We start from the raw sequence: 24,912 nt of genomic DNA, 5'->3' as shown, positions 1-24,912 counted from the left end.
CTATACAGTTTTTTTCCGAGATCCAGTATATAACTTTAAATAAACTACTATGTTCAACATAGAAATTATACTGGCTAAGTTTACTAAAATATATTATGTTTCAGTAACATTTATCTTTTAGTACCTTTATTTTCTTTGGAAATGATTCTGTTAAATTTTCACCTTCTTCTCCTCGTCCTTCTGATGCTGTGTCAAATCCCTGATTTTGCGTAAGATAAACTCCCTGACTCCAGTCTGATCCAGAATCTAAAATAAAGAAAACAATCATTTGTTGTTAAACAAACAAACAAAAATAAAAAACATACCCTCTCCAAACAAAAATAACACGTTTTAATAAAATACTATAAACATTCCAGAATTTTATATAACTTACCACTGGAATATATTTCTCTAGTTTGGTAAGCATTAGAATACGTTATTTCAGGAATCAAGGATCCCTAATTAGAAAAAAGAAACAACATACATAAATATTTTTGTTTTAATAAAAACAGAACCCAATCAACTATTTTGCTGTTATAATGCTGTAAAAATAAAAAGGAAAGAAAAAGAAAAAAACTCAATCTAAGCATACTTGAAATGAAACTATCTTATGATTTATAACAATTTTTTCCTTATGGATATTACCATAGTAAGAAGAGATACTTATTATTTAAGGAACCATAACAAGTTGCAAATTTACATAAGAACTCTATTATCTAATACAATGGGGAGACTTAAATTCTAATAGTATAAAGAAGAGATATTTCCCAAATTTCTTTTAAAATTTTTGCTTAAAAACAGATTGTTGACAACAGTGGAAACTCCCCCCACATGACAACAACAAAATAAATACCTCTTTAAAAGGTCTCAGACACTGTATCACTGCCTTCAATGTACCACACTCCTCTGTCAGTAACTCAACAGCAACATAATGTTCCCTCTTTAGAGTTTCAGTTTCTGAAATATGTCTGGATTGCATATCCAAAATTTCAGAGGCATGAAGTTCTTGTATGCGTTCAATTCTTTCAGTAAATTGCCTAATTATTTCAGAGACTTTTTCTGAGGAACAGCTAGTCTGTACATCAATTTGAATTCCTGCATTTTTAACAAGAATTTGTGGAGTCTGGTTGCTCATGTTGACCTTGAGTATTTGGTCCGTTTGGGATGCAGTGTTTTTACCTACTTCAATAGGAAGTGGCTCTAAGCAGATGTTTCTATTTGTTGGTACTTCAGACTTATCCTCTTTTATTAAGAAGTGGGATAATTTCTTTTTTTCCTCACCAAGTTGATTCTTAACTTGGCTTAAATCTCTCTGAAGAGATGCCATATTTGTCTCTTTTACCTAAAACACAGATGAATTAAGTTGAAAATCTTGCACATCAAATGAAGAACTTACAGAGGAGAGGGAAAGAGTATAATTTCATTTATATGTTCACTTGCCTCAGAATAATAGGAAAAACACTTTGGAAATTGTAATACATATATACTTTCGCATGTATGTATGATCACAGGTTACTACAAAATTGAAATAATTTTATTAGCCTTTACTTTTGTTTCTCAGGGGATTTAAGTTCTCTTTAACAGCAGTTTTTCGCTTCCTTTGCTAAAAGACTAGAGATTAAAAGCATTCTTCTAATATAAAGATTCCTAGCAAAACAAGCAAGGAGATGGTGAATAGATTTATAACAATGGAATTTTTCAAAAAGACTTGTAAATTTAGTTTTTAAGTTATGGCTCTGGACTTGTTTCTAAAAGACATTTTGAAAGAGAATTAAGATGGGTAGAAATGAATGAATTAGGAGTTATGTTACTTGTCTTACCAAAAGCTCTTTTTGAAGTTTTTCTGTCCTTTCTTTGAAAGTGGCAAGTTCTTCTTTGGTAGCCACTAACTCGATTCTAAGAGCCTCAAGTTCTTCAAAAAATCCACTTTCTCCACTGGCATTTATTAACTCAGTAGTTGTCTGGATACAGTAGAAAACATAAGAAATACATCATTAAAAAAAAAAAAAGAGCTAAGTTCAAAGCATTTACACATTCTAATGAAGCTTTTCCAAGACTGACTGCCTAGGGGTTTTAGTGATAAATGCTCTTTCAACAAACAGTGAAACATTTTAAGAACCATCATTTTGTATTCTTAAGGAAATCAGAAGGATTTTCTGGGAATGAAAGACAAATCATGCCATTAATATATATAACATTTATAAATTATTGATAAAAATATTCTTTGTGCCATTCAAAAGTTTCATATTTATATTACTTTCCTCAAAAGATATGAGCTCAAAGATAATTATTATAAGTTATACCTAAAAAGTTATATTAATATTTTAATAATTATTACCTACAGAAATATGCAATTCCAATGAGCTAGGAAGAAAAAGTATAGTGAATGAAATTATTATCCTTTGCCAATATAAATTAAGTAGACATAAAATCCCAATGTATCAATTAATCTTCTGGGGCAGATAAGACTGAACTTCTGGTACTTGAAATTGTAAATTTATTAAGTGAGGGAACTTGAAAGAAAAAAATCTTTGTCATGTCTGTCATACACTAAGAAATAACTGCAATTTCTGATCTTTATGTAAGTAGACTTAGGTCAGTTACAAATTTTTCCTAAGAAGAATAAAATCTAGAGAGCCGCCCCCTCCCCCCGCGCCTGCAGGGTAGGCGGAACTGTGACCACCAGCAGAACAGGCCCAGTGGCCTGCTGAGGGGCAGAGCCGCCCCCTCCCCCTGCGCCTGCAAGGTAGGCGGAACTGTGACCACCAACAGACCAGGCCCAGTGGCCCGCGGAGGGGCAGAGCTGCCAACCACGCCTAAAGGTAGACGCACCTGCGACCCAACTGCAGAACAGGCGCAGCGGCCTGCTGAGGGGCAGAGCCGCCCCCTCCCCCCGAGCCTGCAAGATAGGCGGAACTGTGACCACCGACGGAACAGGCCCAGTGGGCCGTGGAGGAGCAGAGCTGCCAACCATGCCTGCAAGGTAGGCGGGCCTGCGACCCACCGGCAGAACAGGCGCAGTGGCCTGCTGAGGGGCAGAGCTGCCCCTCCCCCCGCGCCTGCAAGGTAGGCGGAGCTGTGACCACCGGAAGAACAGGCCCAGCGGCCTGCTGAGGGGCAGAGCCGCCCCCTCCCCCCGCGCCTGCAAGGTAGGCAGAACTGTGACCAGCGGCCTGCTGAGGGGCAGAGCCACCCCCTCCCCCAGCGCCTGCAACGTAGGCGGACCTCCGAACCCCCGGCAGAACAGGCCCAGCGGCCTGCTGAGGAGCAGAGCCGCCCCCTCCCCCCGCGCCTGCAAGGTAGGCGGACCTGTGACCCACCGGCAGAACAGGTCCAGCATCCCGAGGAGGGGCAGAGCTGCCCCACGCGCCTGCAAGGTAGGCGGACCTGCGACCACCAACAGAACAGGCCAGACCTGCAACCGACAGACAGAACAGGCCCAGCGGCCTGCGGAAGGGTAGAGCCGCCCCCCCCACCGCGCCTGCAAGGTAGGCGGACCTGCGACCCACCGGCAGAACAGGCCCAGTGGCCTGCAGAGGGGCAGTGCCGCTGCCAGTGCCGGCAAAGTAGGCAGAACTGGGACCACCGAAAGAACAAGCCCAGGGGCCTGCAGAGGGGCAGAGCCGCCGCCCGTGCCTGCAAGGTAGGCGGACCTGCTACTGACCGGCAGAACAGGCCCAGCGGCCTGCTGGCGTGGTAGGCACATTGCCCCAATAGGAGGAGGGGCAGAGCCGCTGCCCGCGCCTGCGAGGGAGACTTTGCAACTATACAAGAGCAATATAAATATATACGGGGAAAATTCAATAGCACAACAGTTTCACCAAGCAGAAAGAAACTTGAACAGTATGAAGAGACAAGGAAAGAAAGGACCACAAGCAATGCAGGTCAACTCAACGTTAGAAGAGGTAATATCTGCAGCAGATGGAATGTCAGATAAAGAATTCAGGATATACATGCTTCAGATGATCTGGAGTCTCAAGGGAGACATTAGACAGCAAAATCAGACAATGAAAGATCACTTCAACAATGAATTACATAAACAAATCCAGGAAGCAAAGGATCAACTATACAGGGAGATGGAGGTTATAAAAAACAAACAAACAGAAATCCTAGAAATGCAGGAAGCAATAAACCAACTTAAAAACTCAATTGAGAATACTACCAGCAGAGTAGAACACTTAGAAGATAGAACATCAGACAATGAAGACAAAGTATTTCAACTGGAAAAGAACATAGACAGCTCAGCAAGACTGTTAAGAAACCATGAGCAGAACATCCAAGAAATATGGGATAACATTAAGAGACCAAACTTAAGAGTCATTGGGATACAGGAAGGTATAGAACTCCATACCAAAGGAATGAACAATTTATTCAATGAAATAACACGAGAAAACTTCCCAGACTTGAAGAATGAGACACAATCCCAAATCCTAGAAGCCTACAGGATGCTGAATGTGCAAAATTATAAGAGATCCACACCTAGACACATTATAATGAAGATGCCCAACATACAGAATAAGGAGAGAATTTTAAAAGCTACAAGAGAAAGGAAGCAGATTACATTTAGGGGTAAGCCAATCAGGATAACAGCTGATCTTTCAACACAGACTCTGAAAGCTAGAAGATCCTGGAATAACATATTTCAAACCCTGAAAGAAAATGGGTTCCAACCAAGAATTGTGTATCCAGCGAAATTAAGCTTCAGGATGGAAGATGAAATTAAAACCATCCACGATAAACAAAAGTTAAAAGAATTTGCAGCTAGAAAACCATCTCTTCAAAACATCCTCGGCAAAACATTACAAGAAGAGGAAATGGAAAATAACAATGAAAACCAACAGTGGGAGGTAGGACACTAAAGGGGGGAAAAATAATCAAAGAGGAAAACAAACCATGTTTAGTAACATAAATAAACAAACATGGCTGGAAGAACAACCCATATCTCAATAATAACCCTAAATGTTAATGGCTTAAACTCACCAATTAAGAGACACAGGCTAGTAGAATGGATCACAAAACAAGACCCAACAATATGCTGCCTACAGGAGATGCATTTGATAGGAAAAGACATACATAGGCTGAAGGTGAAAGGTTGGGAAAAATCATATCACTCATATGGACTTTGGAAACAAGCAGGAGTGTCCATACTCATATCAAATAAAATAGATTTCAAGCCAAAGTTAATCAAAAGGGATAAAGACAGACACTACATACTGCTCAAGGGAACCATACAAAAAACAAGACATAACAATCATAAATATATATGCCCCAAACAATGGTGCAGCTATGTTCATCAAACAAACTCTTCTCAAGTTCAAGAGTCTAATAGACCACCATACAATAATCATGGGAGACTTCAACACACCTCTCTCACCACTGGACAGATCTTCCAAACAAAAGTTGAATAAGGAAACTATAGAGCTCAATAACACAATTAATAACCTAGACTTAAGTGACATATATAGAATATACTACCCAACATCAAGCAGTTACACATTTTTCTCAGCAGCATATGGATCCTTCTCAAAAATAGATCATATATTCTGTCACAGGGCAACTCTTAGACAATATAAAGGAGTAGAGATAATACCATGCACCTTATCTGATTATAATGGAATGAAATTGAAAATCAATGATAAAAGAAGGAAGGAAAAATCATGCATCACTTGGAGAATGAACAATAGGTTACTGAATGATCAATGGGTTATAGAAGACATCAAGGAGGAAATTAAAAAATTCTTAGAGATAAATGAAAACACAGACACAACATATCGGAATCTATGGGACACATTGAAAGCAGTTCTAAGAGGAAAATTCATTGCTTGGAGTTCATTCCTTAAAAAAAGAAAAAACCAACAAATAAATGATCTCATACTTCATCTCAAAATCCTAGAAAAAGAAGAGCAAAACAACAGCAAAAGAAGTAGAAGGCAAGAAATAATTAAAGTCAGAGCTGAAATTAATGAAATTGAAACAAAAGAAACAATTGAAAAAATTGACAAAACTAAAAGTTGGTTCTTTGAAAAAATAAATAAAATCGACAGACCCTTACCCATGCTAACAAAGAGAAGAAAGAAGAGAGAGAACGCAAATTACTAGCATACGGGATGAAAAAGGCAATATCACAACAGACACTTCAGAAATACAGAAGATAATTAGAAATTATTTTGAATCCTTATACTCCAATAAATTAGAAGATAGTGAAGGCATCGATAAATTTCTTAAGTCATATGATCTGCCCAGATTGAGTCAGGAGGATATAGACAACCTAAACAGACCAATATCAATTGAGGAAATAGAAGAAACCATCAAAAGACTACCAACTAAGAAAAGCCCAGGACCAGATGGGTATACAGCAGAGTTTTACAAAACCTTTAAAGAGGAACTAATACCAATACTTTTCAAGCTACTTCAGGAAATAGAAAAAGAGGGAGAACTTCCAAATTCATTCTACGAGGCCAACATCACCCTGATTCCTAAACCAGACAAAGACACTTCAAAGAAAGAAAACTACAGACCAATATCTCTAATGAACCTAGATGCAAAAATCCTCAATAAAATTCTGGCGAATCGGATACAAAAACATATCAAAAAAATTGTGCACCATGATCAAGTAGGATTCATCCCTGGGATGCAAGGCTGGTTCAATATACGGAAATCAATAAATGTTATTCACCACATCAATAGACTTAAAAATAAGAACCATATGATCGTCTCGATAGACGCGGAAAAAGCATTCGACAAAGTACAGCATCCCTTTATGTTCAAAACTCTAGAAAAACTAGGGATAACAGGAACATACCTCAATATTGTAAAAGCAATCTATGCTAAGCCTCAGGCTAGCATCATTCTGAATGGAGAAAAACTGAAGGCATTCCCTCTAAAATCTGGAACAAGACAGGGATGCCCTCTCTCACCACTTCTGTTAAACATAGTTCTCGAAACACTGGCCAGAGCAATTAGACAGACGAAAGAAATTAAAGGCACAAAAATAGGAAAAGAAGAACTTAAATTATCACTATTTGCAGGTGACATGATTCTATACCTAGCAGACCCAAAAGGGTCTACAAAGAAACGATTAGAGCTAATAAATGAATTCAGCAAAGTGGCAGGCTATAAAATCAACACGCATAAATCAAAGGCATTCCTGTATATCAGCGACAAATCCTCTGAAATGGAAATGAGGACAACCACTCCATTCACAATATCCTCAAGAAAAATAAAATACTTGGGAATCAACCTAACAAAAGACGTGAAAGACTTATACAATGAAAACTACAGAACCCTAAAGAGAGAAACAGAAGATCTTAGAAGATGGAAAAATATACCCTGTTCATGGATAGGCAGAACTAACATCATCAAAATGGCGATATTACCAAAAGTTCTCTATAGGTTTAATGCAATGCCAATCAAAATCCCAACAGCATTTCTTGTAGAAATAGAGAAAGCAATCATGAAATTCATATGGAAAAATAAAAGACCCAGAATAGCAAAAACAATGCTAAGCAGGAAGTGTCAATCAGGCGGTATAGCGATACCAGACTTCAAACTATACTACAGAGCAATAGTAACAAAAACAGCATGGTACTGGTACCAAAACAGGCGGGTGGACCAATGGTACAGAATAGAGGACACAGAAACCAATCCACAAAACTACAACTATCTTATATTTGATAAAGGGGCTAAAAGCATGCAATGGAGGAAGGATAGCATCTTCAACAAATGGTGCTGGGAAAACTGGAAATCCATATGCAACAAAATGAAACTGAATCCCTTTCTCTCGCCATGCACAAAAGTGAATTCAAAATGGATCAAGGAGCTTGATATCAAATCAGAGACACAGCGTCTGATAGAAGAAAAAGTTGGCTACGATCTACATACTGTGGGGTCGGGCTCCAAATTCCTCAATAGGACACCCATAGCACAAAAGTTAATAACTAGAATCAACAAATGGGACTTACTCAAACTAAAAAGTTTTTTTCTCAGCAAAAGAAACAATAAGAGAGGTAAATAGGGAGCCTACATCCCCTGGGAACAAATCTTTACTCCTCACACTTCAGATAGAGCCCTAATATCTAGAGTATACAAAGAACTCAAAAAATTAGACAATAAGATAACAAATAACCCAATCAACAAATGGGCCAAGGACCTGAACAGACACTTCTCAGAGGAGGACATACAATCAATCAACAAGTACATGAAAAAATGCTCACCATCTCTAGCAGTCAGAGAAATGCAAATCAAAACCACCCTAAGATACCATCTCACTCCAGTAAGATTGGCAGCCATTATGAAGTCAAACAACAACAAGTGCTAGCGAGGATGTGGGGAAAAGGGTACACTTGTACATTGCTGGTGGGACTGCAAATTGGTGCGGCCAATTTGGAAAGCAGTATGGAGATTTCTTGGAAAGCTGGGAATGGAACCCCCATTTGACCCAGCTATTCCCCTTCTCGGTCTATTCCCTAAAGACCTAAAAAGAGCATGCTACAGGGACACTGCTACATCGATGTTCATAGCAGCACAGTTCACAATAGCAAGACTGTGGAACCAACCTAGATGCCCTTCAATAGACGAATGGATAAAAAAAAAATGTGGCATTTACACACAATGGAGTATTACTCTGCATTATAAAATCACAAAATCATAGAATTTTCAGGAAAATGGATGGCATTAGAGCAGATTATGCTAAGTGAAGCTAGCCAATCCCTAAAAAACAAATGCCAAATGTCTTCTTTGATATAAGGAGAGTAACTAAGAACAGAGTAGGGACGAAGAGCAGGAGAAGAAGATTAACATTAAACTGGGATGAGAGGTGGGAGGGAAAGGAAGAGAGAAGGGAAATTGCATGGAAATGGAAGGAGACCCTCAGGGTTATACAAAATTTCATACAAGAGGAAGTGAGGGGAAAGGGGAAAATAATACAAGGGGGAGAAATGAATGACAGTAGAGGGGATAGAGAGAGAAGAGGGGAGGGGAGGGGAGGGGGGATAGTAGAGGATAGGAAAGGCAGCAGAATACAACAGACACTAGTATGGCAATATGTAAATCAATGGATGTGTAACTGATGTGATTCTGCAATTTGTATACGGGGTAAAAATGGGAGTTCATAACCCACTTGAATCAAAGTGTGAAATATGATATATCAAGAACTATGTAATGTTTTGAACAACCAACAATAAAAAAATTAAAAAAAAAAATAAAATCTATTATGAGGCATAAAATTTGCCAAGCTAATAACTTGTTACTCATATGTTAATTCAATATGAATATATTTTGATATTTTTATAATTGTATCTCACCTAGATAACTTTCACAGATTTTATGCCAAAATTATTTTTGCAAAAGTGTGGTATGACCATTTTATGAAGCTCTCCCCCAACCAAAAAAAAATTGTGCTGGAATTAATTAAAAATCATCTATTACTATTAATAAACTGTCTTTGGTGCAAGATTAGAATGTATAGAATACTTATGAATATACATTACTGTGGTGGTGATGATTATGGGGTGCACTATGATACTTAAAAGAGATGATGACATAACATACTTAGTAGAGGTACATTAAGGGAGAAAATATCCACAGAAATTCTAGAGGACATTTGCTAAATTTAATGTTTCCATATTTATTTGAACTGTTCTAATTAATGACAACCCTGATTGAATAAAGATGTTTGAAGATCACAAAATATAATTTGGGCCCATTATTCTAGTGATAATAAAATGACCCTATAGTATTAAATTTAATCTGGTCTCTATACCTTGAGTTTCTGTGTAAGAAACTGCAATGTAACTTGGTAGGAAAACAAATGAACAGAATATAATCAACTACTAAGTCTCAGCCAATGATAGTAGGCAACTATGTTTCAGCCAGTCATAGGCAATCAACCAATCAAATCACATCCAAACAAGGTCTAGCCATGACCAATCAAGCAATTTCTGAATTTTATTTGTGAGTTCTGCCTCTAAATACCACCCACTGTTGCACAGTGAAACTGTTTGAATCTCTTCTGGTTCTGAGTGTTGCACAATGCATGTAGCACTTTTTGCTCAAACAAACTCTTTAGTTTGTCTAAAGTTCTTTAAGAACAATATGATTTTTTTTTAATAAAATCCCATTATGTATAAATTGGTAGGTGTCAGCAGAACTGTTTGACTTAGTAAATTACCAATCAGCTTAATAAGCAAAGGAAAAAAAAAAAGAGTTTCTTAGGGTATTTATGTGAAAAACTCAAATACAAAACTAACCTTGAGAACAAAATCTCCGTGAGGGCTTCTTTTCCTTTCTTTTCCTTCTAGTTTTTTCTTACTGTCCTCCAACAACTTCTGCAGTTCTATCAGCTTCTTTTCTTTTTCCAAAGCATTTTTCTCTGCAGTTTCTACTTGTTCTTTTTCTGAAATCAAAGTAGTATGCATTTCAATCACTTGTCTTTCTAAGTCTGATATTCTCAAGGTTAATGCAGACATATCTGACTCCATCTTGTTTTCTGTTATTTGATTTAAATTCTGCATATTTTCCTTTTCAAGTTCTGATGAAGCTACTCCTTTATCTTGATAGAATTTCACATATTCCTGAACTGCCTCAAGTTGGACTTGACTTACAAGAGCAGCAGCTACTTTCTCCTCAAGTACTTTCTGTAGGTTTACGATCTTCTTCTGAAGCATTTCTGTTTCAGATTGGCCTTGTTCTTTTATGTCTTCTATTTGTTTATAACACTGGATAAGTTCTAAGTCCTTTGCGCTAACAGAGCTCTCAAGCTGTAGCAGTTTTGTTTCCAAATTTCTGGAAACTTTGGTGCTTTCTTCAAAAGATCTGAGATACATCTTGTTCTTAGGGGGTTTAAGAACATCTTCAATATGGATTACTTCCAGTTTGGGTTGGTCTTTGCTGAGATCATCTATAGTCATGCTAACACTTTCATCTGGTACACTTTGGATTTTTTCCTTATGGTCATGTTCTCTCTTCAAGTTGACTAATTCTTGTGTTAGCTGATCCATTTTAAAATTGGTTTCTTTAAGTATATTTTTTGTGAAGGCCATTTCTTCATTAGTGATTTCTACTTGCTGTTCCAAAGCCAGCTTTTCAGCTATAACCTTTTCCAACTGATGTTTCAAGCTGTCCTCTTGTTCTGAGGGGGAACTGGTATCCACCAACATATTCTGTTCAATATATGACAATTCCTCCTGAAGTTTTTCAATCACTTCATTGAGCTTGTCTGTTTCTTCTTCTCTATTTTTCTTCAAACTTTCATGATCACTCTTCCGACATTCTATTTGGACTTCAAGATCCCTTATCAGTTCATTTTTTTCTTCAAAATCCTATTAGTTAATGAAAAAGGGAAACACAGAAAAATATGTATTCATATTTTAAAATTTTGTTTTATTTTAGGGTAAAAACTTAAAGATGATCAGGCACAAAAGCTGTATGCTTGTCAGACACATTATGTTACTTTCAATATAGACCAACACCTCCCTTATCACATCAAACAAAGACCTTATTTAGAACATCATTCTGGAAGTTCTATTAAACATAAGTGGCTTATGCTTTTTTAGTATTTGATTTTCTATTAGGAAAATGTCAACACTAGTACATTTTATTGGAAAAGATAAAATACTGAATTAAGTCTATAACAGATGGCATCCAAAGCTAATTACTCTATTTAACTATATTAGATTTCAGATAATAACCAATTTTAAATGAGTATACCTTGTTATCTGTTGTAAGTCTAAGTTGTTGATGAAAGTCTCTAATTTGCTCATTTAATCGATCAATTTCTACCTCTTTTTCCTGTATTATTTGAGCAAATTTCCCAAATAGCATATGCTGGTCATGAGTAGAGATAGCCTCAGGATCCTTTATGGCAAATTTCAATTTCTCCATTTCATCCTAGTGACAAAAATAACCATCATAGTTGGATGTATTCATGACATGGCATTTTTCACAACATTGTTTCAATTAAGTCTTATAAAAAATACATTTCCTACAATGTACAAGTAAAAAAAATTAGACATAATGTAGATCAATAATTCTTGAAATATTTTCATAAAAAATCTCAAAAATTTAATTATGAGCAGAAAATAAGTTCCATGCAAATCTATTTGCTTGCTAGTGTTCTTCGAGTGAGTATTATTTAGATCTGGACTTAGTAAATGTTTATTATAACTACATAGGAGCAAAACTTATTATCTCTTTATAGAAAAAAGAATTTTCTAAAATAGTTACCTTGAATAATTTATTTTCTTGTTCAAGTTCCTGTAGACGGGTAGTGGATTCCTTTTTCTGTATTTCCAATTGCATATGTAGTTGCTGAACTTCTTCATTTTTATTTTCAAGCTCATCTCTAAATTGCTCTAGTTGTTCTTCTAAGTTTGTTATCTTTAATATCAAAATTATGAAAAGTAAAGAAAAAAAAACTTTATACAGATGTTTGTCAAGATAGAATTAAGAATGTTGGGGCTGGGGCTGTAGCTCAGTGGTAGAGCGCCTGTCGTGCACATGTGAGGCACTGGGTTCGATCCTCAGTACCACATAAAAATAAATAAAGATACTGTGTCCAACTACAACTAAAAAAAAAATTAAAAAAAAAGAATGTTGTATTTGCTTTACAAAGTACATATGCTTAATTCATAAGAATAAAGGAAAGTGGTTTTCTAAGCCAGCCATACCTGTATGGTTCCTAGACATGCTCACACTGCACATTCTTTTTTTTCTTTTTTGGTTTGTTTATTTTGTTTTTGTTTTGGCACTGGGGACTGAACCCAAGGGAGCTTTACCATGGAACCACATCCCCCCAGCCCTTTTTTTCATTTTATAGTTTTTAGATAGAGTCATGCTTAGTAAGTTGCTTGGGGTCTTGCTAAGGTGCTGAGGCTGGCCTCAAACTTGCAATCTTCCTGTCTCAGACTTCTGAGTTGTGGGATTATAGGTGTGTGCCACCGTGCCTGTCACACTGCACATTCTTAAACCATCTTGCCCAAGCAGAAGACACCTTTAAAGAAGGACACCAGGAAACATTTTCTACCATAAGCAGAAAGAGTCACAGAAAGGAGTAGTCCACATGCTAACTCTTACGTTAAATTCAGTTAGAATTAAGTCAGTTGCTATTGAAAAGCTTAGAAAAATTGTAGAATTAATTCAGTTATTCTAGTATCAAATAAAACTAACTTAATATAGTCCCACAAATATCTAATTATAATCCATTGAGTGCCCTGGCTGCTTTGTAGTTTGATTAAGCAGATGGAAGCAGAGATACACAATAAGGTCAAGAGATCCTTAGGTCTGAATTGCAGAGTAAGTTAACAAAATAATTTTAGTAGAAAATCAGAGAGCTCTTACTTATAGGAAAACAGAAATTTAATTTTTGAAGATGGATTATTAGTAATAAAAGTAAAATAATCCTCTTAGATGGTTACACAAAAAAAATGAACCTGATGACGAATATCAAGAGCTAATTATTGCTCTATTTAAAAAAATGGGTTTGATTGAGGACATTAGCAGTCACTTTATCTCACGGATTCACAGCTACTTAATATTTAATAAATGAATTTATAAACATATATTTATTTGATGATCAAAAATGTTGCATTAACAGCAACCTAAGATGCAGTAGCAGTGTTTAGTAGTAACTGGCTCAGAGCCAACTTTAAATCATTTAGTGCCTTAAAGTTGAAAAGGGGCATATGTTGCTTATATACTGATACATCACATAATTAGAATCATTCTAGCACAGGCAAGGCAAGGCCTTAAAAATCAGCCTAAAAAAAGAAATCAGCAAGGAAAAAAAAAATCAGCCTAATATTTCTTAAACAGAAATGGTATAAATACTAAATAATGGCTATTATTTATAGAGAATTACTGCTAGGCATGGGTACAAAGTACTTTATATATTGTTATTTTTTAAAAAGCCTGTTACAACCTTAGGAGCTCTATTCTATGATTAACCCCATTTCAGAAGTGAGGAAGGGAGTTACAGCAAGGAGTAACTTGTCCTGAGGTCACATGTCTACTATGTGGTGAAACCACCTTTTGAACCTGGGAATTCCAGTCCTAAACTATAATTTATCCTGTTTCTAATAACTAATGTCTAAGACCTCTATTTAAATTTTTTTTTGTAACACTGATATTAAACTCTGTAGACACTAAAATACATTTAGTGGTTGTACATATATAATTTCCAGGTTAGTTTATTGAAAATTGTGATGACTGTATCTTCTTCAAAGTTATCTGACAGTATTTACACCTATTCTTCTCTTCTATAGCAAATTTTAATGACAAGGTATTATAAAATCAACATACACATAGTTATTTAAGTTCAAAATTGCTGCCCCACCTCACATGACCTTTTTTTTTTCCCTTGTGACATCACTTAATAGTCTAATTCTTAGCTCTATGTCTTAAAAGCTCTGCTACTCAAAGTGTAGTCTCGGGAGCAGCAGAATAGGCATCATGTGAGAGCACGTTTGATGCACAGAATCTTGTGCTGCACTCAAGATCTGCATTTTGGGAGCTGAGGTTGTGGCTCAGTGGTAGAGCGCTTGCGTAGCATGCGTGAGGCACAGGGTTTGATCTTCAGCACCACATTAAAAAAAAAAAAAAGGTATTTAGTTTCTCTACAACTAAAAATTTTAAAAAAAGAGAAAGATTAAAAAAAAAAAGACCTGTACTTTAACAAGGTCCCCAGCTGATTCATATGCAGAGAAGGACTGGTTTAAAGTACTAACATTTTTATTTTAAGTAGCTGAACTTGAGACATCACATCAGACTTTAATTTCTCCAAATGACACTATGGAACATTCTTGTTATTCAAGCAGACTCTAGTTTCAGGCTGTCTTATAACAACACCCAAACCAGAAGAACATTAGAAAGGTTTAAACTTGTTTTACTTATCTACCAATTGATATTTAGACTATTTGGATGACACTGATTTGTACCTATTTGAGTTTTATTTTATTTTATTTTTTAAGTGTTTTTTTCTCTTAAAAAAAAAAGTATAGGGGCTGGGGTTGTGGCTCAGTGGTAGAGCGTTTGCCTGGCATGTGTGAGCCACTGCGTTAGATTCTCAGCACCACATATAATCAAAAAATAAAATAAAGGTCCATCAACAACTTAAAAAAATGTTAAAAAACTTATATATGTTCCACTAATTAGATAGCATATTCCTTGAAGTCTGGTGTTGATTTCACAACTGAACAAAAGTGCTCTACATGCAGAAACAGCTTAATAATAAATGTTGAATGACAGTCTTTAACATTTTTCACTAACAAGCAAAATATATTCAGTGTTCTGGCAGTATAGTATCATAGGGTTCCAGAATCAGTTCTTTCTGTCTGTACTAAGTACTAACCTCTCTTAAGGATCAGGTCACACACTGGCAAATTAGGAGATTTTAGAACAGAACCTATTCCCAGGAAGACAGTTAAGGGTTAATGGGACAAGGCATTTAATATACTTTCTAGCCCTCAGCCCTCAGCAAAGTTAACTATTATTTACTATTGCTATCTGTAAACTAGAGCTCATTAGTTCTACAGAGAGCTAAAACTTACTGAAGGAATCCTTTTCTCAAAATAACTATTGTCTCCACAATATTTCCTTCTCCTATAAGAAGCTGTTTTCTTCTTTTTATTCATCCCACATTTCTACATAGTCTAATGAACTTTCAAAAAAATGTTTTATACAAATTTAGGTTTTGGGAGTATTTGAACGTCTCAACAATAATGATACATAAGGATATCTTTATGTTTATACTCAATAGGACATCTGAAAACATTTGCCTAGTTTTCAGGATAGAATGCTTAAGTTATTTTCATTAACATTAAAAGACATATGTTTTAATTCTACATTCATACCTCTCATTATTCAGTTATAGGTAAGGGAGTGAGTTCTGATAGAATACTCATTATAGTTATGTAAAGCAAGTAAATGAAGAACAGATGCTCTCTATGGTTTCTTATAGTTCTGAACTACTAGTACTATGATCCTGAGTAAAAGGTAGATGTTTATTAGAAACTTAATTCAGGAAATTAAGGTGTTAGTAGATATATATTACATTCAAAAGATAATACAAATAATAGGGCATGGTGGCATATGAATGTAGTCCCAGCTACTCAGGAAGCTGATGTGAGAGAATTGCTTGAACCCTTGTAATTTGGAGTTTATAGGCAGCCTGGCACTATACTTAATGGCTTCCATCACAAAAACAAAAACAAAAAAACCTGTGTGTGTGTGTGTGTGTGTGTGTATGTATAGAATTAGGGCTAAGGAAATAACTCAGCGATGGAATGCTTGTATGAGGCCCTTTGAGCCCCAGAATACACACACAAATGAAGAGAAACAACTAGTAAGCTACACCAAGTATTCTTAATCAACTACCACTACTTTTAGATAGAGTTGTGAAGGTTCATTTTTGGGAGGAGGAGATTATTCAGTATTTAAGATAAATCATTAAGTATTAATTCCTTTCAAATATATAGAAATAGTTACACAAAAATAAATGTGCTCACTGCTTCAATGAAAACTCCAAACCTAATAAACAAGAACTTCTCAGATGTTACATAAAAATGGGAAAACGATCCTTCTCATGGATCATTTCAACTACAGTAATTTCTATGGATTCCTTTTTTCTTCTTTGAACTACACATTCGCTGAATTGTCATTTTAGCTGATATCTAAATTAGTTTTGTAAACAGATTTCCAAGTACTTATTAACAAATACTTCTACGATATTTAAGCAAAATAAGTATTTGTTAAAATAAATTTAAATGTTCTGAGAAAAATTCTATGGAAAGAGACAAAACATAATTAAAAACATCTTAAACATTTAAAATTATTTACTACTATACGATGTTGAGTATTATATGTTTTAGGAAAACTATTAGTAGACAAAGAAAGTTAAAATTACTATAGCTCTAAAGGTAAATTTTCTTTTCTTGTTCTCACAGGGGTATTATTATGTTGCCTAGGCTGACCTTAACCACCTTGGCTCAAGTGATTCATTCTCCTGCCTCAGCGTCCTGAGAAGCAGGGACTACAGGCATGCACCACCATGCCTAATTGGATCCTTCTCTTTAAGAAGGAGGGAGAAGGGCAACACAGGATAACTTTATAGTTACTTTCTTGTTATTATTATTTTGTGGTGCTGCAGATTCAAACCCACATTGAGCTAAATTCACATTCCTAGTTCATTATTAATCTTTTAAGCACAAGCTTCATACGTTGTAAAACAACACTATCAATTCTCAGGGAAAAGTTTAAAAAGAAAAAGGAAAGCAAGCAAACCCAAATTCACAGTAGAGAGGAGCAAAAACTCAACGCCCATAGCACGAACAGGAGAAAAGAGATGCTGCCTTTTGTCCTAACTACTATATTTCTCCACTGTCCTCTTCACTCAGCCCATACCTGCTAAATTGTCCTTTCTCCCTCTCTAAATTTCTTCTTGCTTCAAAGTGCTCACACTAGTTATCCTCTCAACCTGGAATAAACTTCCTTCATAAGCTTATCAGTTCACATGTTTATTGTCTTGAAGATCAATTTAGGCACTGAATTGAGAAAGTCTATACTTTGGTTTTAGACCACAAATTTCATTTTGTTCAAATGACATTTTCAAGGTAACTGATTTTAACATAACTCAAAACATATTTTGTCATTTAAAAATAAAGTGGTAGAGTGCTTGCCTAGTATGTGTGAGGCACTGGGTTCAATCCTCAGAACCATGTAAGTAAATAAAACAAAGATATTTGCCCATCTACATCTAACACACACACACACACACATGAAAGGAAAAAAAAAGTCCTTACCTCTTTCTCTTTTCTGTCAATAGCATCTCGCTCAGCTTGCAGTTGCACTTCTAGAGACAATTCTGCTTTAGCTTGTAAGGCTCCAAATTGTTTCTGGTCCTCTACCTTTAAATATATAAGAATGTTCTCAAATTTTCAGACATTAAATACTGATTATTCAGAGTGTGTGTGTGTGTGTGTGTGTGTGGGTGTATGTTTCCTTTTGGATAAGTAGCAATTCTCTCTGACCAGTTAGGAGGACAAACTCTACATTAGTGAATATCAAAAAGTTACAGATATTCAGTCTTGAATACATTCATAGAGTCAAACAGGAACTTTTGACACTTAAAATGCATTTCTCAGATAAAAATGAAGGCTCTTTCCCATCTGCCCCCACCCTCAAGCTTTCTTATTCAAGCTCTGATGTTTGTGTATCAAACTTTTCTTCATTAAAACACTTAATAAAGTTAACTCAAAATGTCACACCTTTTGAAAATTGTCTGTGCTAACAAGTAAGGCTTGTTCCAGTTCTCTCACTCTGAACTCTAGCCTTTCAATTTCTTCATTCCTCTCTTGTACATCTCTCTGAAGCTGTTCTTTTGATAGAAGCAGCTCACTGCACTTGTCTGTTTTTTCTTTTAGATCATTTGTTAACTGTTCAACCTGAAAATATAATAAACAAAAAAAATCTAAAAATTTGAAAAGTTCATAACTTTTAATTCATCTCAAAAATCATTTTTTTTCCAAAAAACATTTTGAAATGCTATATTAATTTCATTTTTTATAAGAATAGCAACTATTATCTCAAACAAAGGTTGATATTTCCCAAGTTGATAAGAACTAGGCAGCACTAGTAAACAACAAATATTGCTTTTGCTCAACCCTTTTTAGAAAAATTTCATTCTCTTAAGACTAAGACTTTAGCTAGGAAGAGGGGAAAACCACATTTTGAATGTTGAATTATCTAGTAATGGTACAATCATACTAAGACCTATGACCTTAAAGATGGCAAATTTGTAGAGTACTTACTGACTTGCTCTCAGAATGTGAAGTAAGATAACCTGAAAAAAAATCTTTCATGAATTACCTTTTGATAATAGTTATTTACAAAGCACTTTCAACCTGTACATTGCACCATCCCAGAATAGAGATGAGAATGGGTGGAAAGAGAGAGCTGTACATTTAGTGTCTTAATAGTTTCTCCTGCATCCAAAATAAATAATGACACATCTCACAACTTATCCCTGAAGACTGATATGCAAGTGCCTTCAATTCAATGGCTCTGTGATAGAAGAATACAGGAAGGATTAATAAGATAATTTATGAAATTAGTTCTGATCAAGAGGGAGAGGAGGTTCCTAAAAAGATAAGTGATGGTAAGAAATAAAAGAATACTACCTTTATTCAGTGAAATACTTGGAGGCAATTATACAAAATGACAATCATTATTCAGAACATTAAAAAAATGCAAGCTTAATTATAATTACAGGATTAAATTTTAACAGTAATAAAGCTACTGAGAATAATAGGTTGACTAAGTTTTGGATTACGTTCATGAGAAAAGGCTATAAAACAGGTACAATGAAATGGCATATTATAATATGTATTCACAGTTGGAATTTTTGGGTCTTCAGAAAATCAGAAGTTGGGATTAGTTCTGGCAGGGTAAGCAGAGAACAAATGGGTCACAATGTTCCTGAGGAAACTCAAACATACCTTAAAGTTTCATGAACTAGATGGGTCAACTTTCATATATTTTTTAAAAAATTATATAGTAGAAAATGGCAGTCAAAGTTCTAGATTTTGAATTATCTTTTGAGTTTCAATGAATAAGTCACTGTTTTTCAAAAGCTAAAAATACATTTGTTAGAAATAAGGGCAATGACGACTTCTCTGCTACTCTAGCAGATTTAACATTTCATTACAATGAACTTATAGGCATTTTATACTTCTTTGAGGTACTTTTAAGAGAAATGAATCAAGTAAACTTCTTAGAAATTGTAGATAATTTTCAGCAATAAAATTATTTTCAGAAATAATAGTAGTTGAATTTAAGTGTTAACTAAGGGCCACACTAATACTGCTATGCAGTGGGAGCTATTACTGTCTTTATTTTCGAAATGAATAAATAGATTTGAAAGGTTAAGTAGCTTAGTTACTGTCACACATCTACTACATAGCACAGCCATGATCCACACTGGGATTGCTTATCTCAAGCACAATCTCTTTATAACCAGGACAAGCCATCTTTAGAAATATATATAAGTGATATACATATAAATATATATAATATTTCCCATGTAGCATTTGTTTAATAAATGTAGAGTTTTCTGTATGAGGAAAATGGACAGTGGGAGTGACAGGGTAGAAGCAGGGAGACTGGTCAGGAAGCTACCTCACACATATAGGCAAATAATATGACAACTAAGACACAGGGAAATGAATAAAGGTGAAAAGAATAAAAAGATATAGTATAAATCTGATCCATTAGTAGTTTGGGATCAGGGCTGAGAAGGAGTGGGACTGAGGAAGAATTCTAGAACTTAGCAAAGAAGATGATTTAGAAGGCACAACATTTATTGAGATGAAGAAGGAATAATTTTATTCTTGTCTTTTTGATAAAGGCTAATCAGGAACCAAGAATATGATTCCTGGATATGTTAAAAATGAGACATCTACATGGAGACAGAGTAGGCAGTTGAAAATTCAAGTACAGAGTTCAACAGAGATGTTAGGAATAAAGGAACAACTGTGGGGCAATTTACAGATGACTGGGAAGAAAATGTAAGAACGGAAGAACAAGGACTCTAAGACTAAGTCATGAGGCACCCCTCATTTATTTTGGGTAGGCAGAAGACAAATAAATACTGGAGGAGAGAGACCACACTCTACAGTAGGTGTGTCATAGCAGTCAAGAGAAGGAGATACTTATAGAAGACTGTAATGAGTGTCTCCAAATGGTTGAGTAGTATTAAAGACAGAGAGGTGATTACTAGATACAGCCAAGAGGCTTTGGGTAACCTTCATAGGAACAGTTTAAATATACTAAGGGGTATAAAATTCCAAGAAAAAGATGTTGGAAACTTCATTGTAGTGGACTGTAAAAGAGAAGAGAAAGGGAAATAATTAGTAAAGAGTGACTACAGAGAATTATCAGTTTTGTTGGGATGGGAGTAGAGAATTAGGCAGAGAAGTTTATTTAATACTAGAAAATATATAAAGATGGAAATAATTCCAAATTTCTGTACAACATTTTTATGTTTTGTTTTTGATGGTGCTGGCATCAAATCCAGGGCTTCGGGTACGCTGGGCAAGTGTTCTACCATGAACTATAACCCCTAGTCCAATACAAACATTTTTTAGGGTTTATGACCTCCTCACATTTAAGTAACATTCAATGTCCTGATTTTTAAGATTTATACCTTATTCACTTTTAAGTTTTTCATAATGTAACTCTTACTTCACACTCAAGATACAAATAGGAAATACCAATAAAGTTCTTACCTCTCTAGTTTGATGTTCACCAACAGGCTGGATTCGAGGCACAACCTTAAGTTGTTGTTCTAACTTCTGTATTTCTTGTTGGAACACATCTCTCTCATGTTCTCTGTCAATGGCTTGCTCCTGAAATTGAACAATAATAAAAACAATAGTAATTGAAGAAACAATATTTATTAAACCTATTATCTCTCTTTAGTTATAGGTTGTTAAGTTTGTTTGAAAAGAAAGGACTGATGACCATGGAATCACAAAGATTTAAAAATATTTTTGGTATGACACATTACTTATTTGGGTTCTTCCACAAATTTTAAATACTTAAAATTTATTTGAAGTACATTTGTTTTCATTTAGGTAATGTTAAACTCAGAATGAAATAATTCTCCTCCATCAATGAATGTACTTGTACAATGGAGAAATTACACTGCTAACTCAGTCATTAAGCAAATAAACAAACTGTCTGGTAAATCAATTTCTTTAATCTTAAGTTTTATACCTAAAATTATAAATAGTATAAGACTCTAATTCTCTGATATGTGAAGAGAAAATCTGGCTTATAAGAAATCTTAAAGAAGACTATCCATGTGAAATTAAAGATTTAACATCTTTTTGGAAGAGAGCAATGGAAGCTTGGCAACTATTCTAGTGCAAGTGCCACACTGTTGTTACCTGTGTTCACACCTTTTGAGGTGGACACAATGGTAGACAATTAGCTCTTGGAATTCTTACTTGCTTTGGCTACTGGTTAAATGAGAGACTAGTAGAAGATTAACTATGAATTTTGGAACGTTAACTAGTAGGGCTTATTCACAAGCTAGTGGCACAAGTTTTGTTGTTGTTTAGGTTTTTTTTTTTTTTTTTTTTTTTTTTGGTGCTGGTGATTCAACCTAGGGCCGGCCTCATTTCATTCATGCTAAGCAGTGCTCTACCACTGAGCTACATTCCCTGCCCTAGTTTTACTATTTTCATTTTGATTGTTACATAATAAATTATTGGAATACTCTCTCCATTGGTGGAATACACACATAAGCAAAAATATTAAGAGTCCCTATAATTTAAAATTAAAATAATATAGAACAGTATCACATAGTATTCTACTGAGAAAAATCAATATCAAATTGCAAATACTTACATCTAAAAATTTTCTCATTTTTTCTAATTGCTTTTCCAGTGCTTGGTTTTGCTGTCTTAAATCCATTACTTCAGCATTTTTTTCTTGTTCCATCTCTATAAACCAACTGACTTGTTCTTCAACATCTATTTCCAAAGCTTTCATTTGTTTTTGAAGTTCATCATGTACTTTCTCAGCTTGACATTGCAATTCTAGCTTTTCCTTCATTAATTTTTCTGTCTCATGTAGTAATTCTGTTTATAAATGCAAAAGCATTCAGAGTTAATTATAATTAATAGTGCTTCCAGTAAATTTTACCTTCATGAAATAAAGGCTGAGAAATATTTTAAATCCATATTAAAAAGTAAATATTCTCTTATGGAAATAACAAAATATCTTACTGCTACACATACATAAACTAGTATTATTAAAATTATGCAGAATTAACAAAAAGAAAGTCCCGTCACAAAAACACCATTTTTGTAAAAACATAGCAAATGACAAAAAAAGCCACTTTTCACTATTAAGAATAGAACAAAATTGAATGAAATTTAAGCATAGAAAAAGAACATTTTATTTACCTCACACAAAAATTAATTCATTCCAAACCCATAAATCACTTTCATATGCATACATAATATACACAAAAAATCACTGTAAATCTTTAAACAAGCAAGGAAGAGTTGTAGAAGAAGAAATATGACTATACCCAGAATTTCCTGTTATTTTTACTCCTTATTAGATCCATATTACTGAGTTGTTTTTGCATGCTCACATGTATGTGCATCAAGGGAAAACTGACATGTGAGAGGCAGTGTGGTTAGCACTAAAAACAGACTATGTCTTCAAATCCTAGCTTGCCTCTTTTGTTTTACATGATATTCAATATGATGATCCTTGGTTTCCTTATATGTAAAATGGGAACTATATCATTGCCAATCTCTTACAGCAAATTTGGAATCAAATGAGTTAAAATATGTAAAACAGTAACTGTAGTACAGTAAGCACTATTGTGTTAGTTAATATCATTATTAATATAATAATAAAGTATAAAAGAAAAAGTAAACCAATCCTCTAATAAAGAAAATAGAAAGAACTTATCTCTAGAATCTTTATACTAACTGATGTGCCAACACTATACTCAGGACAAGGAATCAACAGAAAAAAATTTTCCTTTGAAAACAACACTGATACTAGATGTTAACAAAAAGTAAATCAATCAGAAAGCCTCTTACTAAATTCCATTGATCTTTTTACTACCATCATCTTATAAACTTCCTGACTTAGAAGAGGATTCTGGAAAGTCATAGACTACAAGATTTAATATATTTGTTTAAAAAAAAATTTCTTTGAAAAATTGAAATTGTTTTAAGTTTCATGCAAAACAGATAATAAGATGATGGTCATCATCAATCTCAGTTGTTAATTTCAAGTGAAAATGTGAACTTTCATAGTAAGACAAGTTGTTTTGTTGTTAAAAGAGAACAACTTTAAGAGTGAATCACAGCAGCAAAACTGCAAAATTAGAGACATGTTAGTTGGTTGAAAATCCAAGGGTTACTCAAAATTTGCATCTAAATCTACCACTCAAAAATAGTCCATGCAATTGTACGCACACACCTGCTTCAGGTGCTGCATCGACTGCAGCATCTACTAGTCCTATGAAAATAGAAAACAAGACACAACAAAAATATTATACATATTCTATTGGCTAAAATAAGATAATGCATGTGCCCACATATATATTAGAAGCAGACGCTGAAGCCACTGATTATCATCACTGGAGATTTTGAGAAGTTCCAATATTTCTTGAATATTTTACATGTATGACACAAAGTTTTTCCACATTTAAAAATTACAACCCTAAACCCATGTTAGACTAATTTCATCATTTTACAAAAAAATGTATGTTGTATTTCTTAATTGATCAAATGAAATTAGAGAAAGAGTTTATAATTCCAACTTATGTTTACTATAAAAGTGAGGACACAATAAATTGAATTTAAATTTTTACTATTATAAAGATTGACATTTACTGCTAAACAAACTTTAACGTCAAGATATTATTTAATTTCTTATCTAAGGAAAAATTAAGGTTATTTGTAAATTTAACTTCTCTTTGAACTCCTACTAAACTAGCGCCATTGATCTTTTCCATCTATTTGGCTTGCAAGCCCCAGACCTGCTTATTACTAAAACAAGTTCTTAGTTATTTAATCCGACAATACATTTTTTTGCTTTCTCTTTTCTATTAAAAAGCCTAAAGCTTACACAATTTATAAAATATTCTGCCCCTTTATTTGTAACCATCTCTTGAGGCAGATTTTTGGGGATAAGTAAAGAATTGTCTTTTCCTGTCAACAGTCAACATCTGTCAGAGATTTAAAAAGAAAGAAAAGAAAACCCTGGTTCTACTTGGTTGTCTAATAAGACAATTACCTATAAGGTATGTTTGGTTATAATTTTTTTGAATACACTTTTTTAGTTGTCAGTGGATCTTCATTTTACTTATATACAGTGTTGAGGATGGATCCCAGTGCCTCCCACATGCTA

The 24,912-nt window shown here is 34.7% G+C and overlaps 1 protein-coding gene across 11 annotated transcripts in view; it reads right to left on the bottom strand.

Moving 5' to 3' along the window:
• Positions 1-24,912, bottom strand: part of Akap9 (A-kinase anchoring protein 9) — a 137,303-nt gene that overhangs the window by 22,874 nt on the left and 89,517 nt on the right. For 6 of the 11 annotated variants that reach the window (XM_058582873.1, XM_058582874.1, XM_058582876.1 and 3 more), the window contains 12 exons: positions 23,980-24,018; positions 22,381-22,613; positions 21,255-21,374; positions 18,237-18,413; positions 17,772-17,876; positions 12,202-12,354; positions 11,686-11,865; positions 10,227-11,297; positions 1,800-1,940; positions 833-1,321; positions 374-437; positions 125-246 (listed from right to left, as the gene is read on the bottom strand). In XM_058582873.1, the coding sequence (XP_058438856.1) occupies positions 125-246; positions 374-437; positions 833-1,321; positions 1,800-1,940; positions 10,227-11,297; positions 11,686-11,865; positions 12,202-12,354; positions 17,772-17,876; positions 18,237-18,413; positions 21,255-21,374; positions 22,381-22,613; positions 23,980-24,018 (2,894 nt within the window). The remainder of the gene's footprint in view (positions 1-124; positions 247-373; positions 438-832; positions 1,322-1,799; positions 1,941-10,226; positions 11,298-11,685; positions 11,866-12,201; positions 12,355-17,771; positions 17,877-18,236; positions 18,414-21,254; positions 21,375-22,380; positions 22,614-23,979; positions 24,019-24,912) is intronic. The other 5 variants (XM_046455170.2, XM_046455172.2, XM_046455180.2 and 2 more) reach the window with 3 other exon arrangements.

The sequence above is a fragment of the Marmota monax genome, unplaced genomic scaffold, assembly GCF_021218885.2.
Source record: "Marmota monax isolate L192 unplaced genomic scaffold, Marmota_monax_Labrador192_F-V1.1 WCK01_AAM20220418_F8-fsc00264, whole genome shotgun sequence".
Taxonomy (NCBI): domain Eukaryota; kingdom Metazoa; phylum Chordata; class Mammalia; order Rodentia; family Sciuridae; genus Marmota; species Marmota monax.
This window is presented reverse-complemented; position numbering and strand designations above follow the sequence as displayed.